The sequence below is a fragment of the Crinia signifera genome, chromosome 1 (assembly GCF_055691185.1).
Source record: "Crinia signifera chromosome 1, ASM5569118v1, whole genome shotgun sequence".
NCBI lineage: Eukaryota > Metazoa > Chordata > Amphibia > Anura > Myobatrachidae > Crinia > Crinia signifera.
Window position 1 is genome coordinate 447,162,793 of NC_139217.1, and position 17,723 is coordinate 447,180,515.

Genomic DNA, 17,723 nt, shown 5'->3' on the forward strand with positions numbered 1-17,723 from the left:
ATTTCACCTGGTTTTAAACTGCCACAGAACCTGTGTAATTAATATGTGTCCCGGATTAAAGGGATGAGTTGGTCACCCTATGTAGGATTGCCATCACCTGTGGGGAAACACCTTTCTTATCAATTACCTAGCTCCTCACAGGTGCTGGCAATCCTACATTACCAGGGAAATCCAGGAACAGAGCATTTTCTCCCTCATGGAGAGGGTCAGGTCGGCAAGTATGGAATATGTGCATGCACAGAGCTTCAAGATCGCACTCCCTGTGCAACCATACAGGTGAATTTGCTAACCAGAATGAGGACCAGGTGTGTAGCCAGTTTGATCCCTTGGTGTTTATTACGGAATAACAACCCAACGCTTCAGCTTTAGTTTATGCCAGAAATTTAAAAGGGCAATGATTGTACTAGCAAAACACAGCTTGTAAAACCATTCCTTTACATTTTGTGCACACGCTCAATCGGAAGCGCTGGGTTTTACAACTCTATGCTTTGTCAATGAGCACCCTATACATAATTGTAAGGACTCTTAAAAAGCAATGGAACACACTGCAGTTGTGACCATTTTATTGGAATATAAATGTCCTTTTATTGCATCGTGTAACATAAGTTCAGCTGCATAAGGTTCAATGGCTATAAAACAGTCCGAATGTTATCTTAACCACTTACATTAGTTCACTGACTTTATTATTGTTTCAGGGCTGCGGATGTTATTTCTCCACGTCCAGCTCTCACAATGCTAAATTCTATAGCGATCCGGTTGAAGCAGTGAAAGACATACCCAATGGGTCAACGCTACTTGTTGGCGGTAAGATTCACTTTTATTAAATCTTTTGTCACTTTGATATGTCTCTGGTTCAGCGTGCAGACTCTGGGGATGGGAGGATAGGATCATAGGCAGAGTCAGTAAATGTGTCCTCTGTTTATTCAGTTATCAGCGATCACATGAACTTGTTTGATTTGTACATATTAACAGAGTAGACAGCCAGACTTGTTTTATTTAGCTTTTATGTTGCACTCCTTGGGCCTGATTCACCTGTTAACAATGCTACAATTTTTGCAGATGGGCAAAACTTGCTTTTGCCTATTTTTAATAGGCTAAGCCCCCACTATCTAGGGAAGCCGGTTCAAGCACTAGCTTTTCCTGCGGGCGATAGCGAAGTGATAAAGTTCAGCAAGAAAAAAAGCTCCAGTGCTGATGCACACTCCACGTTATGAAGTTCCACTGCCTGTATGAGCAATAATCAAGGTTCTTGGTATATTTATTGCCCAAAAATATTATCCCACCAAACAGCATCTAGGTGACCTCGTTTCTCTGGTGGGTCTCTAATAAGTTCCTGTGTGCGGGACCCCAAAAAGCCATCGAAAGCCAGTCACCCCAGGGCAGCACAAAGTGAGAAACTAAGATGCTAGTGTAATAATAATGAAGCAAAAAGTTAGGGGTTAAAGCAGGGGTTCCCAATCTTTTTTTAATCACGGCACCCTAGAGTATCAGTTTTTTTTTCACGACACCCCTAGGCCAAACCCCCCCCCCCCCCCCCCCCGAAAGTAGAATAAATACAACATTAATTAGATATGCGATTCTTAGGGTCAGGTATGTGGCAAAGGGTAGGATATGCTTCTGATTGTACACATTTTATGATTGGCAGCCACCAGCACTGGTTTTGCCAGGGTCACCTGGTTTTACAGTCTCTTCTCCGGGAGAAGCCCGGACAGGGGACTGTCAGCAGAACTGCGAGGGGCAGGGACTTATATCGGCATAATCAAGCCCCGCCCCCAGTTTGCCAAATATTGGGATTTGCTGGTCTCCGATGAGGGGCGGGACTAAAAATGGTCATTTTAGCCCAGCCCCTCCCGAAAAGCACCGCGCCACAGTATTTAAACAGCAGTGCGAGAGTGGGTGGGTGCTGGGGAAACAGGGTGGTTTGCCCACCTTTCTGGGGGGCCGGGAGGTGGACCTTATTTCGGGGACCCTCCTGACCAATCCGGAAGGGTAGGCAACTCTGGGTTTTGGCCATAAATAATTTGAATTGGTCCTGGACCACCAACCCAGGGCACCCCTGCAAGTGTCCACAGGCACCCCAGGGAGCCACGTCACACGGGCCCTTATTCTAGTTGATTCGGTCAGATGCGTATTTTCGGACAGGAACCGAGTGTTCTTAGCCCCGCCTACCGTACGGATCGCTAACACCGTCCGAATGCGGTAAGACGCCAACCGAACGGACCGCGAGTGGATTTTTCATGTGAACACCTCCATCTGTGGGAACCTCCCCCATCATTCGATGGTCGCCGACCATCCAGACCACTCGGGCATTTCTCCGTGCAAAAGCAGGGATAGGGGCGGGCAGCTGGCATCCGGCTATGTCATATGTCCGCCCCCACACGTGCGTCACGGCCGGATTACCATACGTACGCCCAGCGTTTTCATGGGAACGCCCATGAAACGCTGGGCGTACGCATATTGTAATGAGCCCAAATAGCCATTCACGCCCCTCTCCACCCCCTGTTCGGATTGTTCCAACCGATCGTTTTCTGTACAGAATTCATGCCTATTCGGACGTGCGCGGCATTCGCACATGCGAAGATACCCCTCTGCACATGCGCAAACACCAACCATCGGCCATCTGTCCGCATTTGGAGCCATCCGACTCAATCAGAATAAGGGCCACAGTTTGGGAACCACTGGGTTAAAATGTAACATTAGGGAAAAAATGCTAGAAAGTGTAATATCACTAGAAAATAAAAAAATCGAAATAAATGTTATGGTGTGCCGCCCCAAGGCAGCACAGCCATATAAACACAGGGGGAGCTGCGTCCCAAATTCATCCCTAAAACTGGCAAATTGTCCAAATGTGTATGTTTTATCTGGCCATACATCAGGACGACCAGCTTCTGATCCAGATTGTGCCACGATTTCCCTTGAACTCCCCGGCAGCTTCCCCGACGCACGATGGATCTTTTGTCATAGATGAATGTTTTATACATCGAAATGCTCAATAAAATGGTGAAATCCACATGAAAATCAGTCCAGTGGTTATCGATATTACCCTCAACGAACACACAGACAATGCACAGAAACCTGTATTTGCATGGGGAGCTGTAGCTTTTACCCGGTGTTGCGAGTCTTTATTATTACTATGTCCCTAACCCCCCCCCCCCCCCTCCAAGTCTGGGATTCTCTGTCCTACTGCAGGAACTGAGGCCCTTATTCTAGTTCACTCTTTCTGACAAAATATTTTTGCCTCTCCCGCATGCTGGGATTTGGAGAACCACAAGTCCCAGCTTGTGGGGCATTAAAGGGCCCGCTGGCACTTGTAGTTCCACAGAAAAAAAATACACACTGACACATTAGAAAAATAAAAGTTTAATACATACATTGCACAAACACACTGATACTTACCTATCTTGAGCCCGTCGGTAGGTCCCAGGGTCCAGTCCGGTGGCTTGGTTCCGGGGCCTTGGTTCCGGGGCTCCAGGGCTGAAGAGTCCGGGGTCCTGGATCCGTAGTAATCCAAAGGTTATTACGTTGGGAAGGAAATCCTACTCGCCTGTCCTCTGGTGTCCACCCCGGCATCTGCTCCCGGCTGCAGTGGTACCCGCTCCGCCTCCGCTATACACTAGAGACGCAGAGATCCTTCTTCCTCTGCGTCTCTGCTCAAAATGATTTCTGGCCAATCAGGAGCCGACTTAATTCGATTTGGGTGGGGTTTTACACCTGCCTCACCTGCAGTGCACATGGTTTTGTCCATCTAAGAAATATTTTGTCAGAGAGTGAACTAGAATAAGGGCCTCAGTTCCTGCTGGAGCCTGCAGAAAAATAGCCCTGTGTATTTCTTCTTCTTTTCTTCTTTCCATGTCCTCCCCCCCCACCCCCCCCAAGTTCCACATTGTAACTGAAAACACATAGGGGTTGATCCTATTAAGTGCGGATGATTTGCAAGAGTGAATGATCGCAGCACCGGGCGCACATAATTCGCCTATAAGCGCTCACACCTCCATAGGGCTGCGAGCAATTTTTTGGCCCAGTGAAGGTTGCAATATGGGCTTAATTCGGGTGGTGTTGCCAGCATTTAAACGCATTGGAACAGCACCTGAACAGCACCTCGCACCCTTCGGAGCTAATAGAATTGACCCCATAATGTCTTTTAATACAGATCAAAATAATTCCACTGACTTTGTACCCTATAAATATAATATTGCTTGTCACTATCTGCTCCCGTCACACTACAAGTGCCTGAGAGTGGTAATGCTTGGCACTGCTTACACTACAATCCTGTGATAGGCCGTGTGATTTGTCCAGCAGGCACAGGAGCATGTATGCCTTTAGCACGGATTAGGGTAATGATGTTGGTCATGCAGCAAGGATTAATGTCTTGTATTGCTCATAAAACGATGAATGCTGCAGATTGGTGCGAAGAGGAGGGGGGGGGGGGGTGTATTGGCTTGCTGGCAGACAGGGCTCTGGAGAGCAATATATGAGCAAGTAGACCAAATATCTATCTCTCTATCTGCATTGGTCTACAGGTGTATCCACGTAAATCATCTGTCCTCCATGTGATACAAATCGTATTACACATAGCGCATGAGATCTGTGTGAATCTGTAGCGCCAGGGGTATTTTTTTGAGACTTTTTTTTTTTTCTTTGAAATGCATCTTCTTTGCACAAGCAGCTTCTGCTGATCACGATCATATGCGGAATGTTAGAATGTTGCAGTTTGTTTTGCTGAAAAACACTGCAACGTAGCATTTCGTATTTGCAATCAGCAGAAGCTGCTTTGGCATACATTTTCCTCCGTTTTATTGCAAATAAGCCACATTTATATATATCTCATCACAGGGAGACAGTTTGAAAGAGAGGCTGTGGAGTCAGGCAGTCTCATTGGCCCTTATTCTGATCGGTGCGGTAATGTCCGCGTGCGTTCGTCCCGCCGATGTTTTGTGTCTGCGCATGTGCAGAGGCGTCTCTGCGCATGTGCGAGCGGGGCGTACGGCCAAATCCCGCATGAAATGTGAACACTCCGAACAGGGGGTGGAGAGGGGCGTGAAGGGCTATTTGGGCTCATTACCATATGCATACGCCCCGCGTTTCATGGGCGTTCCCATGCAAACGCTGGGCGTACGTATGGTAATGCGGGCGTGACGCACGTGTAGGGGGAGGACATATGACATCGCCGGATGTCAGCTGCCCGCCCAGATCCCTGCTTTTGCACGGAAAAATGTCCGTGTGGTCTGAGGTTGCGGGAGCTGGTGGAGCACTCGGTCCTGCATTCGATGGTCTGCGACCATCGAATGATGGGGGAGGTTCCCTGAGATGGAGGAGGCGTATTCCGTGAAAAATACACGTGCGGTCCGTTCGGCCAGCTTCTTACCGCATACGGACGGAGTTGGCGATCCGTATGGAAGGCGGGGTTTCGCACGCACGGTCCTGGCCGCATATTCGCATCCAGCTGCACCGATCAGAATAAGGGCCTTAGAGCTGCAAGGGGGTGGGGCCTCCCACTTTTCTGCTAGACTGACACAGTAGTAGATTATACAATAGATACTAACATCTCTTATATTTGATACTTCTGGCTCTATTATGTAGTCATTGAGTGGGAGATAAATACAGCAGTATTTTAGTAGAGTGAAAAGAAAGATGGCAATTACTGCTGACTTTTCCATAGAGCAAAGTAAATGTCTAAATCTTAGCACTTCTATTTGAAATACACAATGCCTACCTCAATCCTTAAAAAGTGGTAAGTGGGAATCCTCACCTAATTTTAACAAGTATTATACACTGTACATGTTATTCATGTCAGTGTTATTTGAATGGTGCTTCATATAATAAGCAGAGTGACTGTATCGCTAATTGTTGTGTGTGTTCTATCCTAGGGTTCGGTCTGTGTGGAATTCCAGAGAAACTTATAAGCGGGCTCCTTAAAACTGGTGTCAAAGGAATCACCGCTGTGAGCAACAATGCAGGGTAAGGGCATTGCTCTCTGGTGTCAGGCACACTCTGAGAACGCTTGGCGTGCTTAGCTTGATTGGGAAATACTTGTGGTGTTATTGCGAGGCAGTGTGCTTGGTATATTGTGTCAATGTCATCTTTGTGCCAGATGTTTTATTTCAGTAAGATGTGTTTGCAGACAAATTGTTATTTAACCGCTTGAGTGGAATGCCCAGAAATTTTCCAGGCTCAGCTGCGCTGCCGCAGCGGGCTGTCCCGGAATGTTTCCGGGCATACCACTAAGATGGTGTGCACCAGTGGTGCCTGCAGCTGTGCACCACTGGCGCATCACATGTCCGGGCATCCCCCCCAGTGGCACTCTCTCTTCTCCCCTCCCATCGCTCCCTCTCACCTGTCTGCTACAAGCTCCCCATCCCCACCGCCATTAGTTCTAGCAAGCAGGTGACAGGCTCAGGGATGTTCGGAGGGGCTCGGGGGGACTCAGGATTTTTGCCCTGGTAGGTTTCTCCTGCCCCAGCAAACACCACCTCTTAAGGGGTTAATAGAATAGGCGTAGTGCTGTCCAAGTTAGTGAGCAGGTTGAAAATCCAGGGCTGATGGAATCGGAGCCCTTTTAACGTGCATGTACAAATGTCGCTCCCCGGATACATTATTGTACGCTAGTTACAGTGATCGCGAAAACCCCCCAAAATGATGGGTCCCTGGGACCCCTCACTTAAAAAAATCGGGGTCCTACTTGACCTTTTCTGGGTCCCAATGGAATAAAGCCTCCTCTCCCTTCCCCAGCATGGCACACACAGAAGCCTCCTCCTCTACTCCGTATGGCATATACCCTGAGCCAATGGCCAGCCTGAGCCTATTTTTTTTTTTTTGGTAAGCAAACATAGATTTGGGCACCCCAAAACTGTGGCTATTGTTGGTTGGGGGGGGGGGGGGGGTGTATCAATTGGCAATTTGCCCACTCACATAAAGCAAGATACACAAATATTAGCGAAGGGCATAATGTCGGAATAGGGACACCTGTGCTGCACCAATAAGGATTCTGCCACTGGCCATTGTTTCTAGAATGGCAGCAGGATAGAGTGAGTGAATTCCCAGCAGAGTCTATAGGCTCCTCTCCTACAGGCAGCTCTGCCTCTTAAGAGTTAATTAGTGAGCTGCAGCCGTGCAGTGAGGGGAGGAGGGGACAATTGGGCCAATAACAGCCAGCACTCAGAGCCTGGAGGTGACAGTGACACACAAGAGAGCAGTACCGCGAGGTAGGAGAGGAGGAGGGAAGACTGCAGCCCGAGTCCTGCTAGCAATAAATCCCCTTACATGACACAGCCAAGCGGCCTGCTAAATGGACCACGCACCCCTCTTACCTCTAATTCCTGCCCGGGTCTGCTCCGTCCTCACTGTCACACCTCCCTGGTTCTGGCCCCCAATGCTGATTTCAGTTCCTCGTGCTCCGTCCTCACACCAGCTGCAGCTCTGTTCCCCTGCTGAGCAGCAGCTTCTGGTGTTGGCTCCAGTCGTCTGTTGTTGAGGCACAGTGCAGGAGCCAGCTTACGCGGCTTCCGTGCAATGCTGCCTAAGACTCTGCGGTGACAGGGACCCTTTCATTTTCGCACCCAGCAGATGTGTGAAGTGGCCGTAAGTCACGCTGTGTCTTCTCCACGGTCACATCACAACTGAGGGGGAAACAGATCCCTCCGCCCTTTTCACACATATTAACACGGCGTGCAGTCCGAAATGGGCGGAGCGGGTCCCAGGGGACCCAGCCATTCATAAAAAATGAGTCCCTGGTGCTCCAAAGTGGGTAAAATACTCACTATAGCGAGTATTTGCGAACCCTGAGTTATATCATTTTGTATGTTTTACGTGCTTTAATCATGCAAATAATACTTACATTTTGAGCAAAGAAGTGAGAGCCCATATCGTAATGCGGTGGTTCCCAAACTTGTGTGCCTAGGCACCGTGGGGTAACTCAGGAGACTTGCTGGGGTGCCATTATTTACGGTCAATGTAATATATATAAAACCAGTGCTTGTAGCTGCCGATCATAACATCTGTGTACAAATCCTCACCACATCATTGACTTTAAGGCAGGCATGTCCAAACTATGGCCCTCCTTGCCATATGCTAAAACTATGGCAAGGCATGCTGGGATGTGTAGTTTCACAACAGCTGGAGGGCCATAGTTTGGACATGCCTGCTCTAAGGGGTTTATTTACTAATACCCCTTTTACACCAAAAGCTTCAACCCAGGTGTGACCCAGCATTTGTTACCTTTTACATTGGCGTCCGCCCAGGCAAACTTCACCGGCGCGTCCCCCCTGGCAGAGGCAGTTCCTGGAGATGACATCATCTCCGAGCGCCGGGAAATCTGCCACCTGGGATCCCTGCAATGTCATAGCTGCGCTGGGGGTAAGCCCAGCACCAAGGTAAGCTGCTGGGCTGCCCCCAGCCTCCGGGCACCCCCTAGTCCCCTGAGGTGAATGGATGCAGCACACAGGCATCCATTGACCTCCTCCCTGCCTCCGCTGATATCTGCAGAGTACAGCAGACAGGAATGGAGGCTGTGTGCGCCCTCCCGCCCAATCTCCATGTTGAGATTCGGCAACCCCAATAGCTGTAAACGAGAGCCGGGTCGGATGAACTGGCATACCCGTTTACACTGCCCACTACCCAGGTCCTGCCTGTGTTCTACCCTGGTCAGGACCTGGGTAGAAGTCCCATGTAAAGGGACACGGGTTAACACCTACTGTATTACACCATCGCTGACCTGGGTCCATGAGGGAAAAACCTTGGTTTGTCCTAGGGCTGCCTTGAAGTTTTTTTGATGCTCTAGGGAGCGTTGATTCAAAACTGTTTGGGAACCAATGGCCTAGTGTGTATGAGGCTTAACTCTGGCCATCCAACCCCAGATCCCGTTTACTTCATGGGAAGAGCCGATTTGACCGTGCTTGGAGACTATGTCATTTACAAGCGCTGGCAATATTGTGCTACATGCAAAAACAGCCGGTATTTACCCTGCATGCAAAAACAAAGTCAAATAAATGTATTTGCTCCCCTTGCAATGCAACACGGTTTATTTCAGTTCCAATGTTACTTTTTGTTTTTGTTTTGTTCTACCAGCTTTGTATCTGGCCTTACTGTATGTTTTTTTTTTTGCATGTGTTTTAAGTAGTTAATTCGTTTTTAATCAGTATATTTAACCAATGATAAAATAACAGATGTAGTATTAACGCCACAGTGGTCTCTGAACCCTACCTGAGGCACTTTCAGCTGTGAGCTAATGAACCATACACTGAATCCTTGTGACACAGTGAACTACTGTATAGTGTTTTATCAATGATTTACTACCTTGTCTGAGCATTAGCTCTTAATGAGGCTCAGGCAGATACAGTAGGAGATAAGTGATAAGATAAACGAGTGAGTTTAGCGATAGATACACAGCTACTATTTCAGTTCTTGAAATGTAATTTTAAAGGCCCTTAGCAAAATATAATATACTAGAAAAAGGCTAACTTTGCTCCTCATCTTTATGTCGTGCGCACCAGCAGTCAATAGTTGTCACCCAACGGAGTGATACAAGTGTTGCAGCGTAAACAAATTATACACATTTAACCCAGTGTCCCCCCCCCCTCCCGCTCACGTGAAACGCCAACGCGCGTTTCGCAGTGAGCTTTTTCAAGGCCAGGTGTACATGTAATACTAGTTAAGGGCCCTACACACGGGGCGATTTCAGGGCATTTTCTAAGCGATCTGACTATATCAATTAAAAAATGCCCCTACATCGCTCCGTGTGTAGGGGCCATAGTGATAGCGATGCTCCTCTATGCTGGATATTAATCTAAATGGCTGATCAGGACCAGTGTTCTCACCGGAGAACATTGCTGGCCCTGACAGATGACTCGGCACACATTGCTGACACATCGCTGTGTGCTGAGTGTTCTGAGTAATCTAGCATCGCACAGAACGTAAAGCAAATCTCCCCCTGTGTAGGCCCCTTTACAGAGCTGGTGCCGGGTGTAGGGCATCCCCTGCAAAATATACATTTAAAATATGACATGTGTCACATGGGTATGTAGAGGATCTTCTATTGAGACGCTCTGAGTCTGTGCGGGAGATGGGGCCACAGTCCGTTCATGCTGCTTCTATGTACAGGGGAAGTCTAAGGGGGTTACTACCTGAGGTTTTGGGGGGCTTTTCCCAAACCCAGCAACCTCCCACCTTGTTTACCGCATTCTGATGGACCCTGAGATTCAGGGTATATGTCGCTCGGTGTCTGTGACCTTTCCGAAGCACTAATGAATGCTGTACTGAAATGTGTGTATTATGGAGTTAAATGATTTAACTGCCGATTGTCTGCTTACTTTCTGCATAATAAGCAATGGTTGTGCAGGTACCCGGCGATGTATTGTCAGATAACTGTGCGCGCATAGGAGAACCTGTCTCCTATACACTTTCATTCTAAAGCTGGCTACACACTGGAGAGACAGTCAATCGCGCCCATTTGGGTATGCAGGTCTAGGTCGACACGTGAAAAGGGTTGACATGCATAAGGTCGCTTGGTCAAAATGTCGACACAAGCAAAAGGTCAACCCAATCACCCATACTCTAGATTTAAGGAACGACTTTCGCTGAACCCGATTGCCCATACACTTCCTTAATTTGTGCAACATAGCTCACTAGCGGTGGAAGCCTGGTTGGCTGTGCATACAGGCCCGGCGACAGGGGGGGTCAAGGGGGTCAAGTGTGATGGGCCCCGGCAAACTGAAGGGCCCCAGAGCCTGGCCGCGGCCGGGACCCGTCTGTAAGCTGTATTACCTTTCATGCAGCCCGTCTAGTTTGTGTGCCACCACCTGTCTGTTTGTGGACGCTGAATCTCAGCGCCGCGGTGACCGTGCAGCAGGGGGACACTGCAGCGGGAGCAGTCCGGGAGGGGGGGGGGGGGGGGTTTACAGGTTGTTGTCCCCCACAGGACTCGAGACGCAGCACCCGGCACGTGGCACACAGAGCAGTGCCACGCACCAGGTGCTGCGTCTCGAGTCCTGTGTGTGTCTGTGTGCAGACCGCACCGCCCGCAGCCGCTCAGCAATCCTAACCTGAGTCGGCTGCCTGGCGTGACGGTGTCCCATCTGCCCTGTGCATGGACGGTAGGGGGACAACAACCTGTAACCCCTCCCCCCTCGCAGACTGCTCCCGCTGCATTGTCCCCGTGCTGTGTGGTCACTGCGGCGCCGATGACTGCGATCAGGCGCTACTGTATGTGCAGAGGCACGCCACGCATAGCTGGTGGTCTCCAGCTTTTTCAAGGAAAGGAAGCAAGGGTTGGAGAACATTGCGCTCTGCTCTCCCGAGTCCTCCCTTCAGTGATCAAAACAGAAGCAGCTGCAGTGATTGGCGGTGAGTGAGCACTACAGGGGGCATTATGAATAGAAGTTGGATAATACAACAAAGAAAATGGGTTCGACAGATGGATAATTGCGCCCGGGGCTGCTGCTGTGTGTAATTTCTGTGGGTCACCACACTCCCACCTATAAAGTACAATGCAAAAAAATGAAAAAACACTTCAGCGCTGTCCCTAAAAATTATTTTGGATAGAACTTGCTAGATGATTTTCCTGGTTTGACTGATGTCTTTGGACACTGTCTAGACAGGATGGGGCCTTTTACTGACCTCCGTAGGGGTCCCTGTATGCACATAAAGGTATCTTTTATGTGATTCCAAGGACAATCTCCCTTCACTCCTCCTCTGGCCTCACGCTCTTTTTCGTAAGCCCAATGTGGATATTACTGACCTGATAAAAAGGCCCTATTTTCATGTAAGGGTATCTTTAAAGCAGGGTTAAGGTCCTCTGGTAAATCACTTGACACTTTAGATTCACTCCCAAAAACCACATCAACACGTCTGATAGACCGACACTCACCTCTGTATGAGGCCCTATAGGCACAGAGCGGTTTCTTTGGTCTTTTCCAAGTAAGGATATTCTCCACAACCAGTGAACTCCATAAAAAAATTATTCCATATGGTATACAAGATAAAAACAGACGATAAAATGTGTTAAAAAACTTTAGTGTTTTTTCATTTTTTTGCATGAATAGAAGTTGCACTACCAGGGGGCATTAAGGAAAAATAAGGCACTACAGGGGTCTCTATGGATAAAAGCAGCACTACAGGGAAAATTAAGGAAATAAACGGCACTACAGAGAGCTAGAAACCCCTTACAATGAGCATGTAACTACTGGCAGGCAAAAAGCATGTAGGCAAGCGTGGTGCGTGGCATAATATGTTATTGGCATTAGAGCATGTGGTATAATATGTAATGGGCTTTATAGTGTATGGCATTATGTGTAATGGGCATTACAGTGTGGGGCATATCTAATAGGCATTACGTGTGCGGTATAATGTGTAACAGGCATTATGGTGTGCAGAATAATGTGTAATGGACATTACAGTGTGTGGTGTAATGGGCATTACGCCGCATGGTATAGTGTGTAATAGGCATTACTATTAAACAGTTTATATTGCTATAAGTAGCCTGACACTGTTTGGGAGGTTTACTGGGTCACCGTGTGGGCCTACATGGTTTTATGTCACTGCGAGGCCTTCAGCCAACCAATTTAAGCATGGCAGCGACCATTCCTGTGGTATCCAATGTCTGGACATGCAGGTTGCAAAAGTGGGGTGGAAGGAATTTTTTTTTTCTTGCGATGCCTTTTTTGCTCTGTGACAAAATTATGGGGGGGATTTTTAACTGTTCGCACTGGGAGCCAAATTGTGGAGAAACAGCCCTGATGGACGGCCTTACTTATTGCGCATGCGCGGCACCCCATGTCATCTGCTCCTGTGCCCTGCCTTCTCGCCACAGCAGGAGTTATGGGACTTTCGGAGAAGAGAATTGAAGTTTACAGTAAGTAACATTGCTGGTCATAGGTCGCCAAGTTTATTGGGGTTGCCTTCAAAGAAGAATCAGATATAGCATGGGTTCAAAACAAAGGTTAGCATTGCCACAGACAATGCTGCTGAAACAAAGGGCCCTGGATTCTCAAAGTATAGGTGGGGAGGTGGGCCATGGGGGGGGGGGCCCAGATATATCAGTGTACAGGGCCCCAAGATTTCTGTTGCCAGCCCTGTGTGCAGGGGCAGACTAGATGGGCCAAGTGGTTCTTATCTGCCGTCAAATTCTATGTTTCTATGTTTCATACAGGCCAGACGAATGTCCGTCGCTTACCACCGCAGGAGTGTGCAAATCGCCCTGGCGTGGTGTCTGGTAACATGGTTTCTGATGATTGCAGACGATGTCGCCAACATAACTATTCGACGTGTTTGCAGCTGGCTCCCATAGGAAGAGTAGTGATTGTATAGCAAAAAAATTTTTTTTAATAGGGCATCGAGTCAAATTCACTTTACTGTCATCTATAATAAAAGGCTGATGGTGATCTTCATCTGTATGGGGGGTATTCAAGTGTTTTGCATGCAGGTGGTCGGCACTGACATCGCTGGTATATTATTCCATCATTTTGATGGGCTGGGAGCTACAGTAGTATGTTCTAAAAAGCAAATCTGCCCATACATTTGTCCGATTTGGGCCTATTTCGCCAGATCCAGATGGATCGGGCCAAAAAATCATCCCAAAATCGGATGTGTTTGTCATCCCCTCCAACCTGATGCACGGTCCCGTGCGCATCAGTTCGGTGTGGGGAGGTTTGATGGGCTGCACATTAAATCTATCGAATCGGACCCATCAGTGATACACCCGCGATGTGTCGGTCCAATCCGTAGGTGTGTGCCAGTGGTGAAGCATGTGCAGCAGTGGGGTCCGGTCCGTGGGGTCCAGGCAGCTGCGGCTGGGAGCTCGTAGAGGTATTTGCGGGGTGGCGGGAAGCGCTGCTGAATTTGAAAAAATATTTTGAAAATATTGACTGGATACTGATTGGCTGAAAGAATTCAGCCAATCAGCGTCCGGCCAGTCTTTTCAAAATATGCTTTCAACTTTAGCAGCTGTTTCCCGCCACCCGGCAAATACCGCTACGAGCTCCCAGCTGCCGCTGCCCCCTCCCGCTGATGCTGCATATCATCGGGGGATATTACATGTTTATTGCATGTAAAAATGGCACACCAAGTACCGAATCGTAAGCGATCCTCCCAGGTAGCTGCCGGAGGGCTCTCAAGGGCAAACTCGTCCGACTTGTTTTAGGACAAGTCACACTAGTGTATGGGGCCCTTAAATCTAGGGTGGAGCATGCTTTGTCCAGTGATTGGTCTACAGTACTTTACACACTGCTCAAGGAAAATCCTTCCCTGACCTTGTTTTCTCCCAGCTAATGCAAGATTACAAGTTAGCACTGGTCTATAGTGCTCTGCATAAGGAGAACCTGTGACAGGGCTATAAATGGCCGGGCTTCATTACACAGTAGTGTGGATAGGATTACCCCGGCTTTCTATCTATATGGTCTGGGCATTCCAAGTACAGACATTGTTCTGTAACACAACCCTGCTTTATGCACTGAGCATGGCTGCAGGGATCTGGCCAGCTGCACATGGAGAGCTGCACATGGAGAGCTGCACATGGAGAGCTGCACATGGTTTCCTCAGATAGTAATAAACCTGCACTGTGATTATTTACCAGTGTAAAAATAGAAATGGCAGGCCTTTGAGAGGCGCCAAAGGGCCAATTCAGATATGCTTGTTGAGCAGCGAATTCGGCCCCTCCACCGATGTTTTTGCTCTGCGCAGAAACCCTGGGCAGACCCATCAGCTCTGTTCTGTTTCAAGAGCCCCATACACCGGTCCAATTTCACCTGTTTTCATCCGACTTCACCGAATTGGGCCAATATATCAGATGAAAATAGGCCAAATCGGATGTGATTGACATCCGACGCATCGGATCGGAGCCTACAACTCATATGTGCAGCACATATGATCACATATGATCTGCCGGATCACATGCATCAGCGACACATCGTGGATGCTTTTTAGCACCTGTGATGTATCACATCCGATCGGTAGGTGTGTGACAGTCGCCTATAGCCTGTAGGAAGCGCCCTCCCCACTCTGCCTCTGAGAGCCCCCCCTTCTTTCCCCCACCACTGTGGTAGCACGTAGCGGCACTGCGGCGGGATGGGGCAGAGCTCTCTCAGCGAAATCTGGTCCGACTTGTCCCTTGGACTAGTCAGACCATTCGGGAAGAGATAGTGGAGAGACAGTTGGAGTGAGGAGAGGAGGAGAAAGGACAGGAGAGGGACAGTAGATCTGAGGGTCATCAGCAAAGAGATGATGCAGGAGGTCAGAAGCTGATAAACCGAACCTTCAACTTTCCTTACATCCTATAATTGGCGAGAATGGATGTGTGCACATGACTGGCCGGCAATGTGTGTCATGTCAGAATTCTGTGACCGCTAAACAGCACTTTCTCGGTCAGCTGTTTAAACATTAACCTCTCCCAACAGTTCTCCTGTCCCTGCTATTGACCGATCACTTGGATGATAGGCAAATGTTTACCTTTCTATTATAAGCTGTCAGCATTGGGTCACAGTCAGCATTGGGTCACAGTCAGCATTGGTCCACAGTACTTATTTGTAACTTAATGTAATGCTTGCATGCAGACTTTGGGTAGTTCTCTGAGGGGAGACTTTGTCATGGGAGTTCTATTTCACAAAATCTACTTATTTATTTAGCACCTTCTAGAAGATATTAGTATCTGATTGGTTGCCTATAACAACAACACATGTGAAGTAGAACTCCCATCTTAGTAAAATTCCCCCTGAGAGTTCCAAGAAAGAATGGCCCAGGTGCCCCATATGATTCTAAGGCCCCACCTTTCTGTGATAACTTGCCCGGGTTCCAGGCTTTACAATTGTTGGGGTGGAGATGTGTTTCATAGTGAATTAAGCCAATAATGCCTGATGTCCAGCCCCAACTTTCCAGCAGCGTGGAGACTTTCCAGCAGTGTGGAGACTTTCCAGCAGTGTGGAGACTTTCCAGCAGTGTGGAGACTTTCCTCTGAAATCCGTTTTCCTCTGAGTCTGTAAACATTTTTGGGACAGTGGGCATGTATGATTTACAGGCAATGCGATATCTGGGCACAGCTAGGCACTTACAATGCAGAATAAAAGTCAGTTTGGCAACTTTTTTTTTTGCAAAAAGCACTACTGGGGACATGATCAGTAACTGGTACTACTGGGGACATGATCAGTAACTGGTACTACTGTGGACATGATCAGTAACTGGTACTACTGGGGGCATGATATGTAACTGGTACTACTGGGGGCATGATATGTAACTGGTACTACTGGGGACATGATCAGTAACTAGTACTACTGGGGACATGATCTGTAACGGGATGCAGTTAAGATCCCGGCGTTCAGAATCCCGACGCCGGAATCCCGACCGCCGAAATGCCGACACTTTCTCCCTCCTGGGGTGTCCACGACACCCCTGGAGGGAGAATAAAATAGCGTGCCGAGCGTAGCGAGGCACCGGGCCCGCTGCGTGGCGAGCGCAGCGAGCCCGCAAGGGGGTGCGATCCACGTCCCCCCTTGTCGGCATTTCGGCTGTCGGGATTCCGGCGTCGGGATTCTGAACGCCGGGATCCCGACCGCCGGGATTCAATACTGAATCCTCTGTAACTGGCACTGCTGGGGGCATGATATGTAACTGGTACTACTGGGGACATGATCAGTAACTAGTACTACAGGGGGCATGATATGTAACTGGTACTACTGGGGACATGATCAGTAACTAGTACTACTGGGGACATGATCAGTAACTGGCACTACTGGGGACATGATCAGTAACTAGTACTACTGGGGACATGATCAGTAACTAGTACTACTGGGGACATGATCTGTAACTGGCACTACTGGGGACATGATCAGTAACTGGTACTACTGGGGACATGATCTGTAACTGGCACTACTGGGGACATCTTTACCAGCACTACTGGGGACATGATCTGTAACTGGCACTACTGGGGGACATGATCTGTAACTGGCACTACTGGGGACATGATCTGTAACTGGCACTGCTGGGGACATGATCTGTAACTGGCACTACTGGGGACATGATCAGTAACTGGCACTACTGGGGACATGATCAGTAACTGGCACTACTGGGGACATGATATGTAACTGGCACTACTGGGGACATGATCAGTAACTAGTACTACTGGGGTCATGATCGGTAACTGGTACTACTGAGGACATGATCTGTAACTGGCACTGCTGGGGACATGATCTGTAACTGGCACTACTGGGGGACATGATATGTAACTGGCACTACTGGGGACATGATCTGTAACTGGCACTGCTAGGGACATGATCTGGCACTGCTGGGGACATGATCTGGCACTGCTGGGGGACATGATCAGTAACTGGCACTGCTGGGGACATGATCAGTAACTGGCACTACTGGGGACATGATCAGTAACTGGCACTACTGGGGACATGGGACCTTATTCTGGTTCACACGCAACACTGCAAACTTTCACAGTGCTGCGTGTGATTTTAAGCCCGTCTGCCGTTCACAATGCACCCCCCCCCCCCCCCTCGCATGCCAAATTCAACAACACGGCTGTGAATGGAGGTTTTGCATAAACATCCATTTGCATCCTAGGGGCGAGGACCAAATAATTCGACCATCGAATGATGTAGAACGTGCACGCAAAACTAAGACACTCTCCGGTGTCTTAGCTTTGCGTGTACCATCTGCGAGGACAGGGTGGGCAGCAGACATCTGGTGATCGCCGCCGCTCCACGCCCGCACTACTGGGTGCAATGGGACAGCGAACT

At 48.7% G+C, this 17,723-nt stretch overlaps 1 protein-coding gene across 2 annotated transcripts in view; it reads left to right on the forward strand.

The window, feature by feature from the left end:
- OXCT1 (3-oxoacid CoA-transferase 1) overlaps nt 1-17,723 on the forward strand; it is a 114,201-nt gene that overhangs the window by 2,420 nt on the left and 94,058 nt on the right. Inside the window, exons 1-3 of one of the 2 annotated variants that reach the window (XM_083154274.1) lie at nt 213-305; nt 696-804; nt 5,868-5,958. In XM_083154274.1, coding sequence (XP_083010400.1) covers nt 228-305; nt 696-804; nt 5,868-5,958 — 278 coding nt within the window. In that variant the 5' untranslated portion in view covers nt 213-227. Of the gene's footprint in view, nt 1-212; nt 306-695; nt 805-5,867; nt 5,959-17,723 lie in introns of those variants that run through there. The other variant, XM_083154266.1, reaches the window with a different exon arrangement.